The sequence below is a fragment of the Silene latifolia genome, chromosome 10 (assembly GCF_048544455.1).
Source record: "Silene latifolia isolate original U9 population chromosome 10, ASM4854445v1, whole genome shotgun sequence".
NCBI classification, from domain to species: domain Eukaryota; kingdom Viridiplantae; phylum Streptophyta; class Magnoliopsida; order Caryophyllales; family Caryophyllaceae; genus Silene; species Silene latifolia.
The window spans coordinates 36,168,408-36,186,012 of record NC_133535.1 but is presented as its reverse complement, the minus strand read 5'-3'; the positions used below and the strand labels follow the sequence as shown (position 1 = coordinate 36,186,012).

Here is a 17,605-nt window from a genome sequence, read left to right as displayed (position 1 = left end):
TCCTCATATACGCAACATGGCTGGCGAGCCTTACAATGCATCGCGGCTGGCGAGCTCTCCTCATGTACGCCCCATGGCTGGCGAGCCTTACTACGCATCGCGGCTGGCGAGCCTTCCTCATGTACGCACCATGGCTGGCGAGCCTTACTACGCATCGCGGCTGGCGAGCTCTCCTCAGGTACGCACCATGGCTAGGGAGTCTTACTACGCATCGCGGCTGGAGAGCCCTCCTCACATACGCAACACAGCTGGCGAGCCTTTATCCGCAAACGTGCAAGGACGTATCCGAAGATGCCTCAGGTATGACTCCTTCTTATGGATAGCGAGCCTTTGTACGTAGTCTAAGGACTTTAAACGACCCGCACGGATAGTCGACAGACTCTAAACTGTTCCCGACGACAGGTCCTTGGCTCGTACCCTCGAGTCGCCGTGGCGTCGCCCTTCCCGACGACAGGTCCTTGGCCCAAATCCTTTCGAGCTGCCTCGACGTCGTTTGGGTCTCCAGGTTGTAATCTTCAATTGACATGGGGGCTCTACTTTGACTTTCGCCATGTCTAAGCCTCAGCCAAAGTGGGGGCTCTGTAGATACCCAGTATCTGCTGAGACTCTGACAAACACCCGATGATTATCGGACTACAACATGTTTTGGAATCGCGGCATTTGATCGACAGTTTGTGTACAACTTTACGTCGGAAAACTTAAAACGATTTCAAAAATAAAACATTTCAAAACTTTTCAAAAGTACCTGGAATGTTTAATGCACGACGACGGGTCGCAATGACACTAACTAGAGTCAAAACCGACACCGGACCAAAAACAGACTCAAAAATTCAAATCCCGACTCCAACAACGAGTCAAACCGAGTCAACCACAAAAAACAAACCATTTCAAACCTTCTATACTAAGATTTCCCGGATTCATGAATGGTCAAGTACCAAACATGTGACTACAAATCCTAGGATAGAACACATCATGATTGCACATATGTGAAAGTGACAGGACAACTCGAAGACCCGCGACGTGGCTCGCGCCTCTTTGAGCAGCCCAGGTGGCCACGTCGCTCAAAACTCACACAACCACTCATTTTCCTAAAAATACCCCTCAAATGCCCCCATTTGAGAACTTACGCGAGTGTCCGCCCCCTCTTTTCTCCCTTAAAATTCTCGACTCGACTTCTTAAGTCACAATCCGACGCGTATTTATGACCTACCGATCGCAAATACAAGCCTTACACATTGTTTGGTACCGTCATCGTGCATTAAATCACTTGACCGACCACTTCGACCACTACACCGTCACTAAACTTAATAAAAACACTCTTTTTACTTACCAAAATAGTTTTAAACCGAGTCTTTTCCGACCAAACGAGTTGTTACACTTACGTCGGTTTCTCGCCATAACCAAACATGTAAGTATGAGGGTGTAAAAATCCTTCTTTTATCATGTCTTCATTTGTTTCATGACTACAAAATGATAAAACATGCTTAACATGATCAGAAACATGGGATAAACGAGCCAAAACTGAGTTTTGGCCTGAGGCAAAAGCCCCTTATTGTGCAAATAGGCTCGCGCCTCAATGGGGTGCCCAGGTAAGAACTCAACCGTGTTTGTTCTCGTCTTTCCCCTTTAATTCATTTTCATATTTGTAATCGGTTTTTTACCATTTCAAATATTTTCAAACCTTTTTTATTTTATTTCATTTGTTTTAACCATAAAACATTTTTCACCCTTGGTTCCTCATACCATGACGGTTAAATCCGTGTTTCGGTGATAATATTTGGTTAATAACATTTAAAAGGTATTTTAAAGCTTTTTATTACATTTTGGGAGGTATTTTAAAGCCTTTCATCATTTCTTTACATTTTTAAAACAAGTATATTAGTCACCAACACAAAGTCATCCTTGGTTCTATATACCATGCCGGATTTTAACCCGGGTACGATGATGAGTATCGACTAATTACATTCAAATGAACTTAAAACAATTAGTTCATAATTATTTTCAAAACTATTCATGTCAAGTTTGCCAAAGTCGAACCCGACACCGAATATCATCAAAATAATGATGATTATTCGAGTCTCGTTCCTCAAATCAACAAATGCGGTCTAAACGACCCTTTCAAACCAAATCGGGTCAAATACCCATTTTTCAATACGTTTTATAAACGTTTCTCAAAAGGTCAGAACACGGCATACAACCGCTGGTTGACCAGCGCCTAAACAGGCCCCTTCTTTCTTATTTCCAAAACCAGGGGAGACCCCCTTGCACTGCCAACAGACTCGCGCCTCATGTGGCCGCCTGGTGCAGGGTCTGTTTCCTTTCCAGCATTAGTCTACGACGATCCCAACTCCGGTTAGCCCGGATATAGGACGGATCAGATGACTATTTGCTCATTCAAAATCATATTTGCAAAATGCTTCACTAAGACAAATGGATCACGTTATGCACCATAAACCTAATACGGTAAATGGATGTTTAATTTACGTCTTGCATGCAAATCAACCATAAATCCAACTCGACATCTTATACTTGATACTTGGATTAAATCAACTGACTTAGAAAGCTCTCACATGTTAGGTGGGCCATGTCCACACTGTCGCTCAACCTTTTTTTGGTCGAAAGCATTTTTTTACGCCGCCGAGCGTGGCTTTCAAAAGACCGCTGCACGTCCGCAGATCGAACCGGACCCGTAGGTGGGCCATGTCCACACTGTCGCTCAACCTTTGCGTCCTTCAGACGTTCTGGATAGGGTACTCTAGTAGCAATGAGTGGACCCGCAACTTTCTCTTTACCTTTATCAGTGCGTGACGTCTTCACAGCAGGAGAAGATGACACGGTAGTGGAATTAGATGTCAAAAATGGAGCTCCGCTGGTTCTGGCACTTGATCGAGCAGTTTCCTCACTCGATCGAGTGGTTTTGTCTTGAGAATTACTCGATCGAGGCATTGGAACCTCTTGATCGAGCTCTTGTATTTCAGGTTCTCTCGATCGAGTTACAGAATCACTCGATCGAATAACTTCCTCTGCCAGAATGTTCGATCGAGGGGAATAAGATGTTCGATCGAAACCTGTTATTTGGGCATCTCTCGATCGAGTAGAAATTGTACTCGATCAAGTAACTGGATGGGCTATTTCACTCGATCGAGTGGAAATTTCGTTCGATCGAGTAGTGGGACAATATTCAGCAGGGATATCGTCTGTAAGCTCTTCCAACTCGTCATCCGGGGCATCATCAGCTGTCACAACCCTGTCTTCCGGCATCATCAGCTGTCACAACCCTGTCTTCCCACTTCGGAGATTGATGGCATTGACTGGGTCGCACGAGGATGGATGATTAAATTGGTTTTGCGCGAGTGTTAATTGCGCAACTTGTTTTCTTAACTCCATAATAGTGGTATTATCCTTGTTGCATTTCTCCCCAAGCTGTTGCGTTAAGTTCAAAACCAAGGATTTCAGTTCGACAAACTCCCCATTTGTAGAAGAGGAATCCGGCTGCGGCATTGGCGTAGAAGGAGTAGAAGCACTCGTCAAGTCTTCATATAATTGAGAAAAAAGAAGTCCTTGCTTGAATTTTTGATAAGCAAGGACACGCTCTACACTTGCCATACAACCAATGGGGTCATGCCCCTCCATGCCGCATCTACCGCATATTATTTCATGCTCAGTAATAGCACAAAATTATGCATGCTCACCCATAGTCTCTGTAATCTCTGGACTACCTAGACTTCCGCTAGGACTCTCCATCTCAGCTACTACCAACTGGCTTACATTCCTACCTCCTCGGGGATTTCCATACTCAGCAACATGAATGGCCATTTCCTCAATAAGATGCAACCCTTTACTATCCTCTACGTTATTCTGAAATCTCCCTTTGGCTGCCCTATCAAGAACAGCTCTCTGGTCCGGATACAACCCATTGTAGAATTGGGTACATAAGAACCAGCGCTTGAAACCGTGATGAGGCACAGACCGGACGAGCTTCTTGAACCTAGTACAAGGCCTATTCAAGTCTTCAGTAGGTAGTTGCTCAAATGCAGTAATTTGAGCTCTCAACGCATTAGTGCGCTGTGGTGGAAAATATCGCCTGTAAAAGGCCAAGGCAAGGGAATTCCAGTCGGTTACACCGGCAGCTTCCATGTCTAAGTCTCTCAACCATTCCCGGGCATCATCAGCTAAAGAGAAGGGAAAAAGAACTCCCTTCACTCTGTCTTGTGTCACCCCAGCAGCAAGAGGAATGGTGGAGCAATACTCTGTAAATAGCTCTATATGCTTGCACGGATCTTCTCCAAGTACCCCCCCTGAAGAGATTTCTCTCGATCTGTTGTATGTAAGATGGATGGATTCCCAAGGTTCCCGAGTCAGTAGTGGGTAGTAGGAAACCTTTTGGAAGGGAATCCATCGTCGGCTCTGAATGACTGGCTATATTCGGCATCCTAGCAGAAAGAATTTACAGTGAAGTAGGTAAGAAAATGTTCTCTTCTAGAACAGATATCCTGCAAAACTAATCAAAAACTTGCAAAAATATGGGATCAGTCTCAAGGAATAAATTCCTTGAGACGAGAGACAAACTTAAATAAAGCAACAAAATTACGCCACCTCCCCGGCAACGACGCCAAAATTTGATACCGTAGTCAGGTACCAAAAATAAAACCCAAGTACACTAACAGAAGCTAGCAGTAAGTAGGGCCGATCTCCACAGGGAGATGGGAAAATGTCAGCTTAATTAAGTCCGTCTAGGTAACAGTTTGGGGGGCTTTAATTGTTTGATCTAATCTAAGGGAGATTAAGAAAGAGAGAAAAGATAAGAGAATAAGAATTAAGCAAATAGAGAGAAAATAGCTAAGACAGTTGGTTCACCATGATTATTCAGTCAAGCAATCTAGGTCTCAGGTCAATGTAAGTATGGTCTATGGGGTAATGAATATCTCCTTCCGGTCTCAATTCACCCTAAGGCACAAATAGCTTAGCTTCCGCCCTCACTACGTGCCCTATTGTTTGCTACAAGTCTCACCCTTTCCAATCTTCCGATCTAGGTCAAGGTTTACCGCGATTAAATGACTAATTGCGTCGACTCAATTAGACAGAAACAATTAAATGTAGCGATTACGAACATAAACTACACAAGTATTAGACCTAATAATTCGATTTACAATCCCTTCATAATCATGGATTCCCTAAGCCTTAGCAAAGGAAATTAGCTACGCATTATCATTGAATTAACAACAATCATACATAGACAATAAAAACTAAACATCATAATAATGCAATAAGAGAGATTTGAATAAAAACAATAGTAAATAAGGGAAGAGAAGAAATAAGAACAACAAAGAGATTATGATTAAGAAATAAAGGAGAGTATGATACCGATTACAAGATTCGATCCAAGCCAAAGTTTCAAAGGTAAGAGTAAGAGAGAGGAGAGAGGAGAAGAGAGGAGTCCCGTAGTCTGAGGAATGATCAAAGAAGTAGTAACACGCCGTACTACTTAACCTAAAAACTCATTACAAAGCCCAACGGAATAAGGCAGAAAACACGATTACAAGATAAAACCTCTCGATCGAATGGAATTAAACCACTCGATCGAGGAACTAACCAGCAATTCCTCTCGATCGAATGGAAAAACCGTTCGATCGAGGACTTCTTAATTTGGCCTTCTCGATCGAGTATAGAAACAACTCGATCGAGTGAATCTTCAAGGGATAAAGCATTCGATCGACTGAAAAGTGATCGATCTAGCTATATTAGCGCGCAAAACACCTTGACACCTTCCGAAATCAGCTCTCGCGTCTTTTAAGTGGTAGATTCCAAGCTCAAATTCCTTATTCTCCATAAATGCATGCAAATGAGACAAGTTTAGGCTCGATTTATCTTCTTTCTGGTCCGTACCTGCAATTTACACAAGACAGCCTAAAGTAGACTATTCGGGGGCATTTGTAGGTAGATGCTACATAAATAGTACAGAAATGCGTGTAAAAATGAGGTAAAAACCTTATATAAAATACACGCATCATCGGTTTCCCGAGGCAGTGAAATCGGAATTATAATTAAGAAACTCTTTAAATAACTAACAAGTTTAGTGATTACATAAATGTAAACAAATGAATAAATGTGAACTATATAAATTACAAGTCGACTACTATCTATATCATCTATGCTATGCTACTCAATTCCGAATCCAAGGCGCGGCCCAAATCCAATCACGTCAACAAGTAAACATGTACTAAACCTGCTCCCTATATGATCGGAAATATCATATCGATTCACACAGGCCACCCCAGAAATAGGTGACAATTACACAGACACACAAACGTCAGTATCAAGAAATAAAGTGAGACACAACTCAAAGTGCATGAATATGCAACATGACTATAATATGAATGAAACAGTATCAAACAACCACCACACTGGTACCGGGACGCGCCCAGACGTACCCACAACCACCGGTGCCAGAGACAAGCCCACGACACCATAACTCACAAACAGGTATCGCGACGCGCCCAGACGTACCGGGTCCGGAAGGCAACCGGATCCCCTGCCAGACGTCGTGTCTCAATTACATGAGTCCCTCCGTACTCAAGTCATTAATGTGCACATCCGTCTTGCACTGGGAAGCTTCAAGAGATGACTCGAGCGTGAGACGGTCTCCTAACCGCCTCACGTCTCCTCAACAACAAGTAACCAACATAAATCGTCATGTCCTCCAATATGCATGACAAACACAATAAATGGCAGATACCACACAACTTGCCAATTATCGACTCATCAAGTCGTCGTAACCAATACCATGTTATTATGCATTTCTTAGTAACATATGAATTTACGACAACATGTTAAAATACAATGACAACAAAAACACGACTCACATGACCATTCAAATAGATTAAAACTGAGTAGGATTAACCTACCTTTTAGCAAATCTCCATAAAAAATACGAATAATAATAATAATAATCTTCCATATAAACCGTCACCTAAATATAATAAGTAAATATAAATAATTACTAACTAATCTAATCAAATTAAATAGGAATTCAATTAATTAAATAAAAACCCGTCTTACGCTATTTAAAACCCGACTCTTACTCACATCCAAACTCCCTCCTTACAACCACCACCTCTGTTGCCACCTTGGACAACCACCACCGGCCATGGTGGTCCACGACCAGCCCTACCACCGCAGCAACGACCACAAGGTCCGACAACACAAAACCGACACAAACACGCCAAAGACCGCCACCGCCGACCACCACGGCCGACACCAACCACCACCGTGGTCTCCCCTGACCACGGTAGGTGGTAGCCCAGCCGCCAGCCCACCACCGCGGAAACAACAACAGTAGCAGCCGACAACAACAACACCAACCAACAATAACAACAACAAACACAATACAACCCGACACTCTCCTTTTACCCTTGATTTGCGCCACCTACGACCACCCTAACCACCACCCCTGACTACCAGTAGGACCACGAGCAACCCACGACTTGAGCCACCCCCAAAGCCACCCTAGGTCGGTCATAAATGAGGGGTAAAACCTTGCTCTAAAACCGGTTCACAACAACATAACAACACCCTTAAACCTCTCGGTCAAACCCCCAAATACACGGTCAACGATGGTCAAATGGGTGGTCAACCACGGTCAGAGGTGAGTCGGGGTCAAGGCGGGTCGATGGTATAAATTAAATAATATATAAACTAGTTTAAGACTGTAATACCCACCTTGTTTAAGGATAAGAGACTTAGGAGGGGATAGGTGAGAGGATAAGAGACTTATGTAATAGGTTACTCGGTCGAGTGGTGGTAACACTCGATCGAGTAGGGCTTACTCGGCCGAGTATGAGAGTACTCGACCGAGTTTAGTCGCTGTTGATGCGTTATTATAAAACGCAAGTTCGTAAGTCGTATTTCATTTTTCGACGATTACAAATATCTCTATCTGACTTACCACCCACTTCTCCCTACACTCTCATCTAGCATATACACTAACCGCGTAAGGGGATTGGCTTACATGTGGAGTCTTCAAGTAAGGATGTCATCTTTGTCGTCGTCGGTCTGCACCGCAAGGGTGTGTCTCGGAGTCTTGCTTGGCTAGTTGTTGGATGCATTGTCATGGATTGTAATAAGGTAGGGTTTCCCTACTCAGTTTACTGTTTAATTATTATAAGATTATGTGGTAATTGTTGTACGATTTGAAGTTATGATTATCTGCTGATCGTTGTTTGGAGTTGGTGTTGGTGTTGTGATGGTTGATGATGATTTTTGCGAGGTGCGTCCTTGGCTGAGTGGAGTCACTTGAGGGAGTTGCTTCACGCCCTAGTTTTGCCCTCTGTGGAATCTACCACAGAAGGGGATGTTCACATTAATGAACAGGGTTATCGCTCGTTGATGAGCGGGGCTTAGGTGGGGATTGGCTGCGGCCCCTCACTAGCGGTGAGGATTACCTGTTGCGATGGGTAATCTGGCAGGGCTACACACTTTGGTGTGTAGTCAGTTACTGTATGAGATTGAGAGTTGAAGGTGGATAATGATCAGCTATGTACCTTTACGTACTTATCTTATTTTGTTATACAGTAAACTGACCCCGTGTTGTGTTTTCAAAACTATGGTGATCCATTCGGGGATGGTGAGCAGTTGGTTTGTCAGGTACATTTGGTCATGTTGCTTGCGGGCTTGGAAGGGATTTGAGTCACCACGCTACCGAAGTAGAAGTCCTTGACAGTCAGGCTTAGTAGTTTTGCTAGTTATCCCTGTTATATCTTGGCACGTTGTGCTCCGTTGTAAAGACTTAAAGTTACTTAATAAATGTTCTTTCATTGTTTATTTGATCTACTACCTTGGGTAACCGAGATGGTAACGCCTTCATACACTGGGGTGGTCCTTGGTAAGGCACCTTGGTATACGAGGGTGTTACAAAGACGGTATTACCTTACCATCTCAAGGCGGACGGACAAAATACAGTCTTCCCTTTTCTCCCTTTTTTCTCTCTAAAATTTGGTGGGTGAGTATTGTGTTGAGATTGTGTTAGGATAAGGTGAGGATGATTGGATAAGGGGTAGGTATATATATGGGTTAGTATACATATATATGTACGTGTATCGTATTACATATTATTATTATCATTAAAACTTATTATTATTATTATTATTATTATTATTATTATTATTTTATTATTCCGTCAAATACATAATTCGTAGATCAATATAAAATCTATAACTACAAAATACGGGGTATTACAGTCTTCCCCCCCAAAATGAACTTCGTCCCCGAAGTTCGCCCTACTCTCTCCTTTCCTCAAGTCTCATCATCGATTCTCAAGTACTCTCTCGAGGTTCTTACTGTCATCATCACTCTCATTGTACCATATGATTCTCACCTCTCCCACCATGCTCACACAAGCTCACACGTTTTCCTGCTTTAAATTCCCAATTGTTACATTCACTCCCCGAAAAGAGAACTTTGTCCCGAAGTTCAACTATAAAACCTCATAGTGTGCTTGATACGATTTAGTCGTGTGGCCTATTGTTAGAATATAGAAACAAATCATTTACGATTTGTGTCTTATTCCTTCCATATTTACATATTATTTGTTACATATTGTATTATATTAAGTCAATAGAATATCCCTTGTAATTAGGCAATTAGTTTGCTGTTTTTGGTGTATATATACTTTATCATTATCAATGGAAATGGCATCGATCAACTTTCCTACATGGTATCAGTGTCTATTAGGTTTAATTGATCTTTAGCTTCCGCTCTTCTCCTCGATTTCGCATTAGTCTCGGCAGTCTTCTCTCTCGACCTCATGTCTCAGACCTCACGTCACCATTGTCATGACTAATAAGAAATCAAACACCTTTCATCCGGCTCTTGCCATCACAAATATCAAGAATCATGTTACCGTCGTTCTCGGGATGGATAATGACCAATATCCCCTTTGGGTAGCACTCTTTACCAATCATGCTAAATCAAATCGAGTGTTGCATCATATCATCACGCCTAAAACCGGTGGTTCCAAAAACACCAGAAACGGCTGAAGACAAAGAGATGTGGGAGGTTCTTGATGCTACGGTCCTCCAATGGATCTACGCAACGGTCAATAATGACCTTCTCGAGACCATTGTAGAGGAGGAATCCACTGTAATGGAGTGTTGGAACCGGTTACGAGATATTTTTCTCGATAATCAAAATTCGCGGGCTGTGACTCAGGATCAAGAGTTCTATCATACCTCCATGTCGAATTTTCCTACCGCCGCCGCCTACTGCCAAAATCTTAAAACCCTCGTTGATCAATTGAAAAACGTCGAGGGTCCGGTCTCTAATAATCCACTAGTTCTTCAGTTGGTTTCTGGTTTAACAGAGGCATATAATGGTGTCGGTACAATTATCAGGCAATCGAAACCTTTACCTCAATTCTATCGTGCTCGTTCAATGCTCACCCTTGAAGAAGCCGGTTTCGCCAAAAGCGCCGCCACTACTGCATCTCAGGCAATGTACGCGAAATCCAGCAGTGTTGGGTCCTCTATTTTAGGCCCACCACCAGCGCCGTCTCAGGGTAAGAATAAGAATAATGGGAACAAGAAGAAAGGCAAGAATGGGAAAGGTAATGGTGGTAATACGCGTTCCTCCAACTCGAGTGGTTCTGGCGGTGGTAATACAGCTGCTCCCACTCCGTCTCCTGCACCCTGGCAAGGGATGGGATATGGCGGTTGGCGCTGGCCTCAATCACCTTGGGCTTACCCTCCATGTCCCTATCCTACTGCCCCCTGGTCGCGTCCTCCTGGAATAGCCAGACCGCCGTTTGTGCCTCGGCAACAGGCTTATACTGCTGAGAATCCGCCAACTCCGACTGACATTGAAGCTGCAATGTATACTTTGGGAATTAATCCTCATGATCTACGCTGGTTCATGGATACGGGAGCAACTTCTCACATGACATCGGATGCAGGTACTCTCACTTCTTTTGTTAATTCTAGCATTAATAATGGTATCCTTGTTGGAAGTGGCCAGACTATACCAATTAACGGATTCGGAAACTCTAACCTACATAATAAACAACATTCGTTTACTCTTAAAAATGTCCTCCATGTGCCGAAAATTGTCAAAAACCTAGCCTCTGTTAGAAAATTCACCATAGACAATTCCGTCACTGTAGAATTTGACCCACTTGGTTTTTGTGTGAAGGATTACAAGACGAGGAGGCGTCTCATGAGATATGATAGTCAAGGAGACCTATATCTTGTTATGTCGTCATCAGTTCCGACCCACCAAGCGTCGTCGTTTATTGCACTTACACCGTCAGTATAGCACACCCGGTTAGGACATCCACGACCACCAGTTTTTAATTCGCTAAGAATAAATCATTTCATTTCTTGTACCGGAATTTCGAAACAATTTGTTTGTCCCTCTTGCTCTATTGGTAAAGCAGTGAAACTGCCATTTAGTAAATCTATTACTAAGACTTATATGCCCTTTGATATCGTTCATTGTGATTTATGGACATCACCCGTCCTTAGTTCCTCGGGTCATCGTTACTATTTGGTATTTGTTGATGATTTTACTAATTTTGTTTGGACCTTTACATTAGCTCAAAAATCCCAAGTCCACTCAATTTACATAAAATTTCGACAATATATTCGTACGCAATTTGAAAGAGAAATAAAAACTATACAATGTGATAATGGAAAAGAATTTGACAATCAACCGTTTTGGGAAACGTGTGCCATGCATGGTTCATCTTTTCGATTCTCGTGTCCATATACATCCTCACAAAATGGCAAGGCTGAGCGTAAAATTCGATCTATAAATAACGTTGTTCGTACTCTTCTCCTTCATGCGTCCGTCCCACCTACGTACTTGCATCACGCTCTTAGTATGGCCACCTATTTGCTAAATATTTTACCAAACAAACAAATTAATTTCGTCACTCCCACATATAAACTTTACATGCAACACCCATCCTATACTTACCTTTGTATTTTTGGATGCTTATGTTTCTCGCTTGTTCCATCTACCACACGACACAAATTACAAGCTCGTTCCACTCCTTGTGTTTTCCTTGGTTACCCGGATTATCACCGAGGCTATAAATGTTATGAAATTACGCAAAAGAAAATTATTATCAGTCGCCATGTTGTTTTTGATGAAAATACCTTCCCGTTCAACAATAATAATCACAGTGGCTCCAATGACTATCGTTTTCTTGATGACGTAATCTCCCCTTATGTCCTTAACCAAATGACCAACCCATCAACAACACCGACACCCCAGTCGACAGCACCCCTCAACTCTCATCTCCCATAACGACAGCCAACCCCCTGGTCCTACCCCGACACCCAACTCGACAGCCAATACCGTCCCTGAACCGACACCCTCCCCTATGGCTGAACCACAGTTATCCCCTGTCCACCAGCCTCCTCCTCCCGTCTCCAAAGCCGTGACACGCGGTGACCATGGTATATATAAGCCCAAACCTACGTTCGATCTTAATACCACGGTAGTTATATCACCTATCCCTCGGAACCCCGTGTCCGCCCTTAATAACGTTAATTGGAAACTGGCCATGGATGATGAATTTAATGCTCTAATTAGCAACGGGACGTGGGAATTAGTACCTCGTCTGCCTAATGTGAATGTTATTCGTTTTATGTGGATTTTTCGCCATAAGTATAATGCTAACGGTTCTTTTAAGCGACATAAGGCTCGTCTTGTAGGTGATGGGAAAACTCAAGAAGTTGGTGTCGATTGCGGTGAGACTTTTAGCCAGGTGGTAAAACCGACATCTATTCGTGCTGTCTTAAGTTTAGCTCTTGCTAATAAGTGGTCTATACATCAATTGGATGTGAAAAATGCGTTCTTGCACGGTAACTTAAATGAAACAGTATACATGCATCAACCTATTGGCTACAGGGACTCACGGTTTCCATCTCATGTTTGTCTTCTTCGCAAATCCTTGTACGGACTCAAGCAAGCTCCGCGTGCTTGGTACCAGCGGTTTGCCGATTACATTGAAAGCATAGGGTTTATTCATAGCAAATGTGATCATTCATTATTTATCTATAAAGACGGTAATCATCTTGCCTATCTCCTCCTTTATGTTGATGACATGATTCTTACTGCTTCCTCGGATAGCTTGCATCGATCAATAATGGCTCGTCATGGGGCCGAACTTGCAATGAAGGATTTGGGTCCATTGAGTTATTTTTTTGGCATCGTTGTGAAGCATGAACCTGGCGGTTTATTCCTATCGCAATCGAAGTATGCTCTTGAAATTGTAGACCGGGCAGGTATGTCTTCGTGCAAACCTTGTACTACTCCTGTGGATACTAAGCCTAAGCTTAGGTTCGTCGCTAGTCCTCCTTGCATTTACCCGTCGTTGTACCGTCGTCTCACAGGAGCTCTTCAATACCTCACGCTTACTCGTCCATATTTATCTTATGCGGTTCAACAAGTGTGTTTATTCATGCATAATGCGATGGAAGTGCATATGAATGCTCTTAAACGGATCCTTAGGTACGTTAAGGGTACTCATACGTGTGGTTTATGGCAAAGTGCGTTGGCAAAATTTTTCTCTTACATCATATACAGATGCGGATTGGGTCGGTTGCCCAGACACGTGTCATTCCACCAGTGGGTATTTCGTGTTTCTAGGGGATAATTTGGTTTCTTGGGCTTCCAAGCGTCAACCCACGTTGTCTCGCTCCAGCGCCGAGGCTAAATACCGTGGGGTTGCAAATGTGGTGTCCGAATCGTGTTGGTTACGTAACCTTTTACTTGAACTTCATCGTCCTTTAACTAAAGCGACTCTTGTGTATTGCGATAATATTAGTGCAATTTATCTTGCTGGGAATCCCGTGCAACATCAGCGCACTAAACATATCGAGCTTGACATTCATTTCGTTAGGGAAAAGGTTGGCAAAGGTGACGTTCGGGTACATCATGTACCATCTCGACATCAGCTCGCCGATATATTTACCAAAGGGCTGCCTTCGGTCTTGTTTAATGATTTCCAGGACAATCTTAACGTTCGCCGTCCTCTCGATACAACTGCGGGGGTGTGTTAGAATATAGAAACAAATCATTTACGATTTGCGTCTTATTCCTTCCATATTTACATATTATTTGTTACCTATTGTATTATATTTAGTCAATAGAATATCCCTTGTAATTAGGCAATTAGTTTGATGTTTTAGGTGTATATATACTTTATCATTATCAATGGAAATGGCATCAATCAAATTTCCTAAACCTCTATCAAAATAATCCTATATTTACTACTAACTGGTAGCTAGTGGCAAGAAAGGGTCGAATCCACATGAAGGCGGTAATTGTTCAGTTTGCTAATATTTAAGTTCGTCTTAAAGTAACAATTCTGGGGTTGTTTTGAGTTGATTAATAAAACTAATTGCAAAAGTAAATAAGAAATATTCAATAATATTAAAGAGTCTAGGGATCAAGTTCACTAGTTATCCGAGGGTGTGATTTAACTAATCGTAGAGCAATTTATGTTGTTTAAGGTCATATGATTAGTCGATTCTAATATGTCCTTTAGGTCTAAACTTAACATGCGGTCGCTATCATTAAGCTAGCCTATTCAATTGTCGTAGCCTATATTAGTACTAATCCGGTCGGTAATAATCCTAATTTACAATGCTAATTAACTAATCAATTAGGTTTAAGACAACAATTGAACAACAACCAAAAGCAATTTAACTATCAGTTCAGTAATAAAAAAAACCCTTCTAACAACCTAGATCCCCATTCACCCTAGAAAAGGAGATTAGCTACACATACTAGAAGGAATAATAATAGTAATATGAATAATAAACATATTTAAAGGCATAAGAGATGAATAACGAATATTAAAGGGAACTGAATGAATATCGTAGTAAATTAAGGATGAACAAAGTCTAGATCCAAAAGTAATAGCAATAATACTGAACTAAAGGTTTCTAGGAGATTTTTGTGTAAAAGTATCGTAACTACTTAAAATAAGACGTAAAAATATCATAGGGCACGAATTAGGTGTTTATACTAAACATAAACCAATTTAGGAAACTTGCGCGAAAAGCCGTCAGATCGATGTATTCTCGATCGAGTACAAGGGGACTCAATTGAGTACATACCACTCGATCGAGTACTCCTTGCTTAAGCTCTTTTCTTCGTCTAGTGTTCTTCAATTCTCTTCCTTTATTCTTCTAGATTTCTATGCCTTGCTTCTTGTATTCCTTCGTGCCATCTCCGCGGTGCTACATTTCGTTCTTTTGCTCCACAAATGCACCATTTCTGCATTTAAACACCAAATAGCAGAAGTACAACATTCTAGTGTAAATGGCATATGGATAATTTAATTTAGCACGAAAACCGTATCAAAATTAACTAAAGGAAGCATATAAATGTATATAAATATGACTCATCAAACTCCCCCAAACCATCTCTTTGCTTGTCCCCAAGCAAAGCATCATACAATACATGAGTCAATCATACAAATGACGAATAAATAACTCGGAGCTAATGTTTAATGCATATACAAATCCAAAGCTATCCATATCTATAACAAAGTAGTGACCAAAGTTGTGCCAATAACACAAATTCAAAGGCATGAGTAATAGAAAACGCAGCTCAAGTCTCATGTCACCGTACTATAGGCAAACGCCAAATACCTTTTGATCTTGCAAGAAAATTAGTTGGATTCTCGCAGATACACTCATGCACTCATAAGTATGTAAGGGTGAGTTATATGTGAAGATAGAAAGAAGTAGAACACTCACTCGACTTATGAAACATGCATGCAATTTAATGTGATATAAATTTCTCCAACTAATACGCATTCATAATATAGACAAAAGTACATGTATCAAGGACAATAAGGTAGCAAATGGGTAAATGGTATAGAAGTGGTTTGTGCCAAAGCACGTATGGATATATAAGGTTAAGACAGTAGTCACAGCTACACTTGCTAACCAAAACCAATTCTAAATAAAGAGTAAACATAAATACACCCAACTAGAGAAATCATCTTAACTTGACAACATATGAGAGCCTAAAGAACTACTCTCCAACAATGTATTAGAATCTAGTAACCATCCTTCTGTCCCCTTAACAAATGACTATGAAACAACTTTTTTTTCTTCTTTTCTTCTTGTTCACTTCTTTTTTTCTAAATCCTCTTTTTTTTTTCTTCTTTTCTTTTTCTTTTTCTTCAAATTTTTCTTCCTTTTCCAACATAAGGATACAACACAATTGATAATAAATTATACTACACCCACAAATGACAATAATTGTCCCAACCCAACCATAATAGCAAAGTTAACGTGACAAACAAGCAACTGCGACTATCCCGATAAGGTAGGCAAATTCTAGGATTGTAGCTATTAGAAGTAGGATATGAAACGGCTACAAGGGTTCAAACGAGATAACAAAAAGGTAATGTAAGGCTTATTTGAATGGTAAGAACCACCTTTCCTCATGTACTTCATCATATGAACGCGCAAAAATTAAGAAACTAATGTCACACTTATGCAGTTTGATATTACTTATTACACAAGGAGAACCATACTCAAGCCTGATTGACAATGAGACCAGTTTATTGATGTTCCTGGCCTAGGAAGTTCTATAAACCTCAGAATTTAAATAGTTTATCAACACAATTTTGTCAAATCAAATCAACATAAGACATGTCATATACGGTCAACACTTGAGTTATGAGCTTTCTCATATACGCATTCAAATACAAAAAAAATGCAATTTAACATCATGGATATTCAATTCATCAAGACTCGACCTAAAACAAAGGAAAAACATATTTTTGGATTTTGAAAATTTTTAATTTTTATGGGATTTTTGTTTTAAATGCACACAACATAATATAAAAGCAGACAACTGAAATAAATCACACAACATAATTAAAGACTATTCCCCAAACCTAAATGTCACAGAGTCCTCATTGTAACGCCTACAGCATAGGAATCACACATAACCAACTCCAGCAATCTAAAGGACACATCTAACAAAAGGAAGGGGAAATAACTAGAGATAATACAATAAAAGTAGATACAAGGAAAGAGAATACCAGGTAAAAGGATAGGAGTTCCCCCAAACCAGCTGCAAAAATAGGGGAAAAATGACCAACCGCGCAAATCCATCATCATCATCTACGTTTTAGACCCAAAGAGCAAGGATACTCGATTAAGTAAGGCTAGGCTCGATCGACTGCCCAATAGACGGACCAGTTTTCTGCACTTTAAACCAAGTGCTCACCCATGGCATGGTCGAAACAACTCAAAGCTCGCATTAGTAAATCGTAAGCTGCGCATGTGCTATAAAAAGACATAAGTAGCACCAAAAGATAATACAAGCAAATAAAATTAACCATAAATAATGTTCGGGCTCGTCAAACTCAAAATCTAAGAGAAAAAGCAAACATGACGTCTATAATGAGAGGAATCACATCTCCATTTACCTCAGTGACGGGATCGTCTTTACATATCTCAGCCTCCAGAGCATCAAGCTCAGCTTCCAAATCATCACTTATCTCACGGCTATAAACCATCTCAGGATGAGGCTCATCTCCATAGATCAACTTCTCTATCTCATCGACTTCCTTGCT

General features: G+C 41.2%; 1 protein-coding gene across 1 annotated transcript; it reads left to right on the top strand.

Annotated features, from left to right (window-relative positions):
- The first annotated feature begins 10,044 nt into the window (after window positions 1-10,044).
- Window positions 10,045-11,304, top strand: LOC141607437 (uncharacterized). The gene has a single exon (XM_074426785.1). The coding sequence runs from the start codon at window positions 10,045-10,047 to the stop codon at window positions 11,302-11,304; it is 1,260 nt and encodes a 419-aa protein (XP_074282886.1).
- The last annotated feature ends 6,301 nt before the right edge of the window (window positions 11,305-17,605 follow it).

Coding starts and splice junctions, on each gene's coding strand:
- LOC141607437 (XM_074426785.1), top strand. CDS start 10,045: ATGTGGGAGGTTCTTGATGCTACGGTCCTCCAATGGATCTACGCAACG.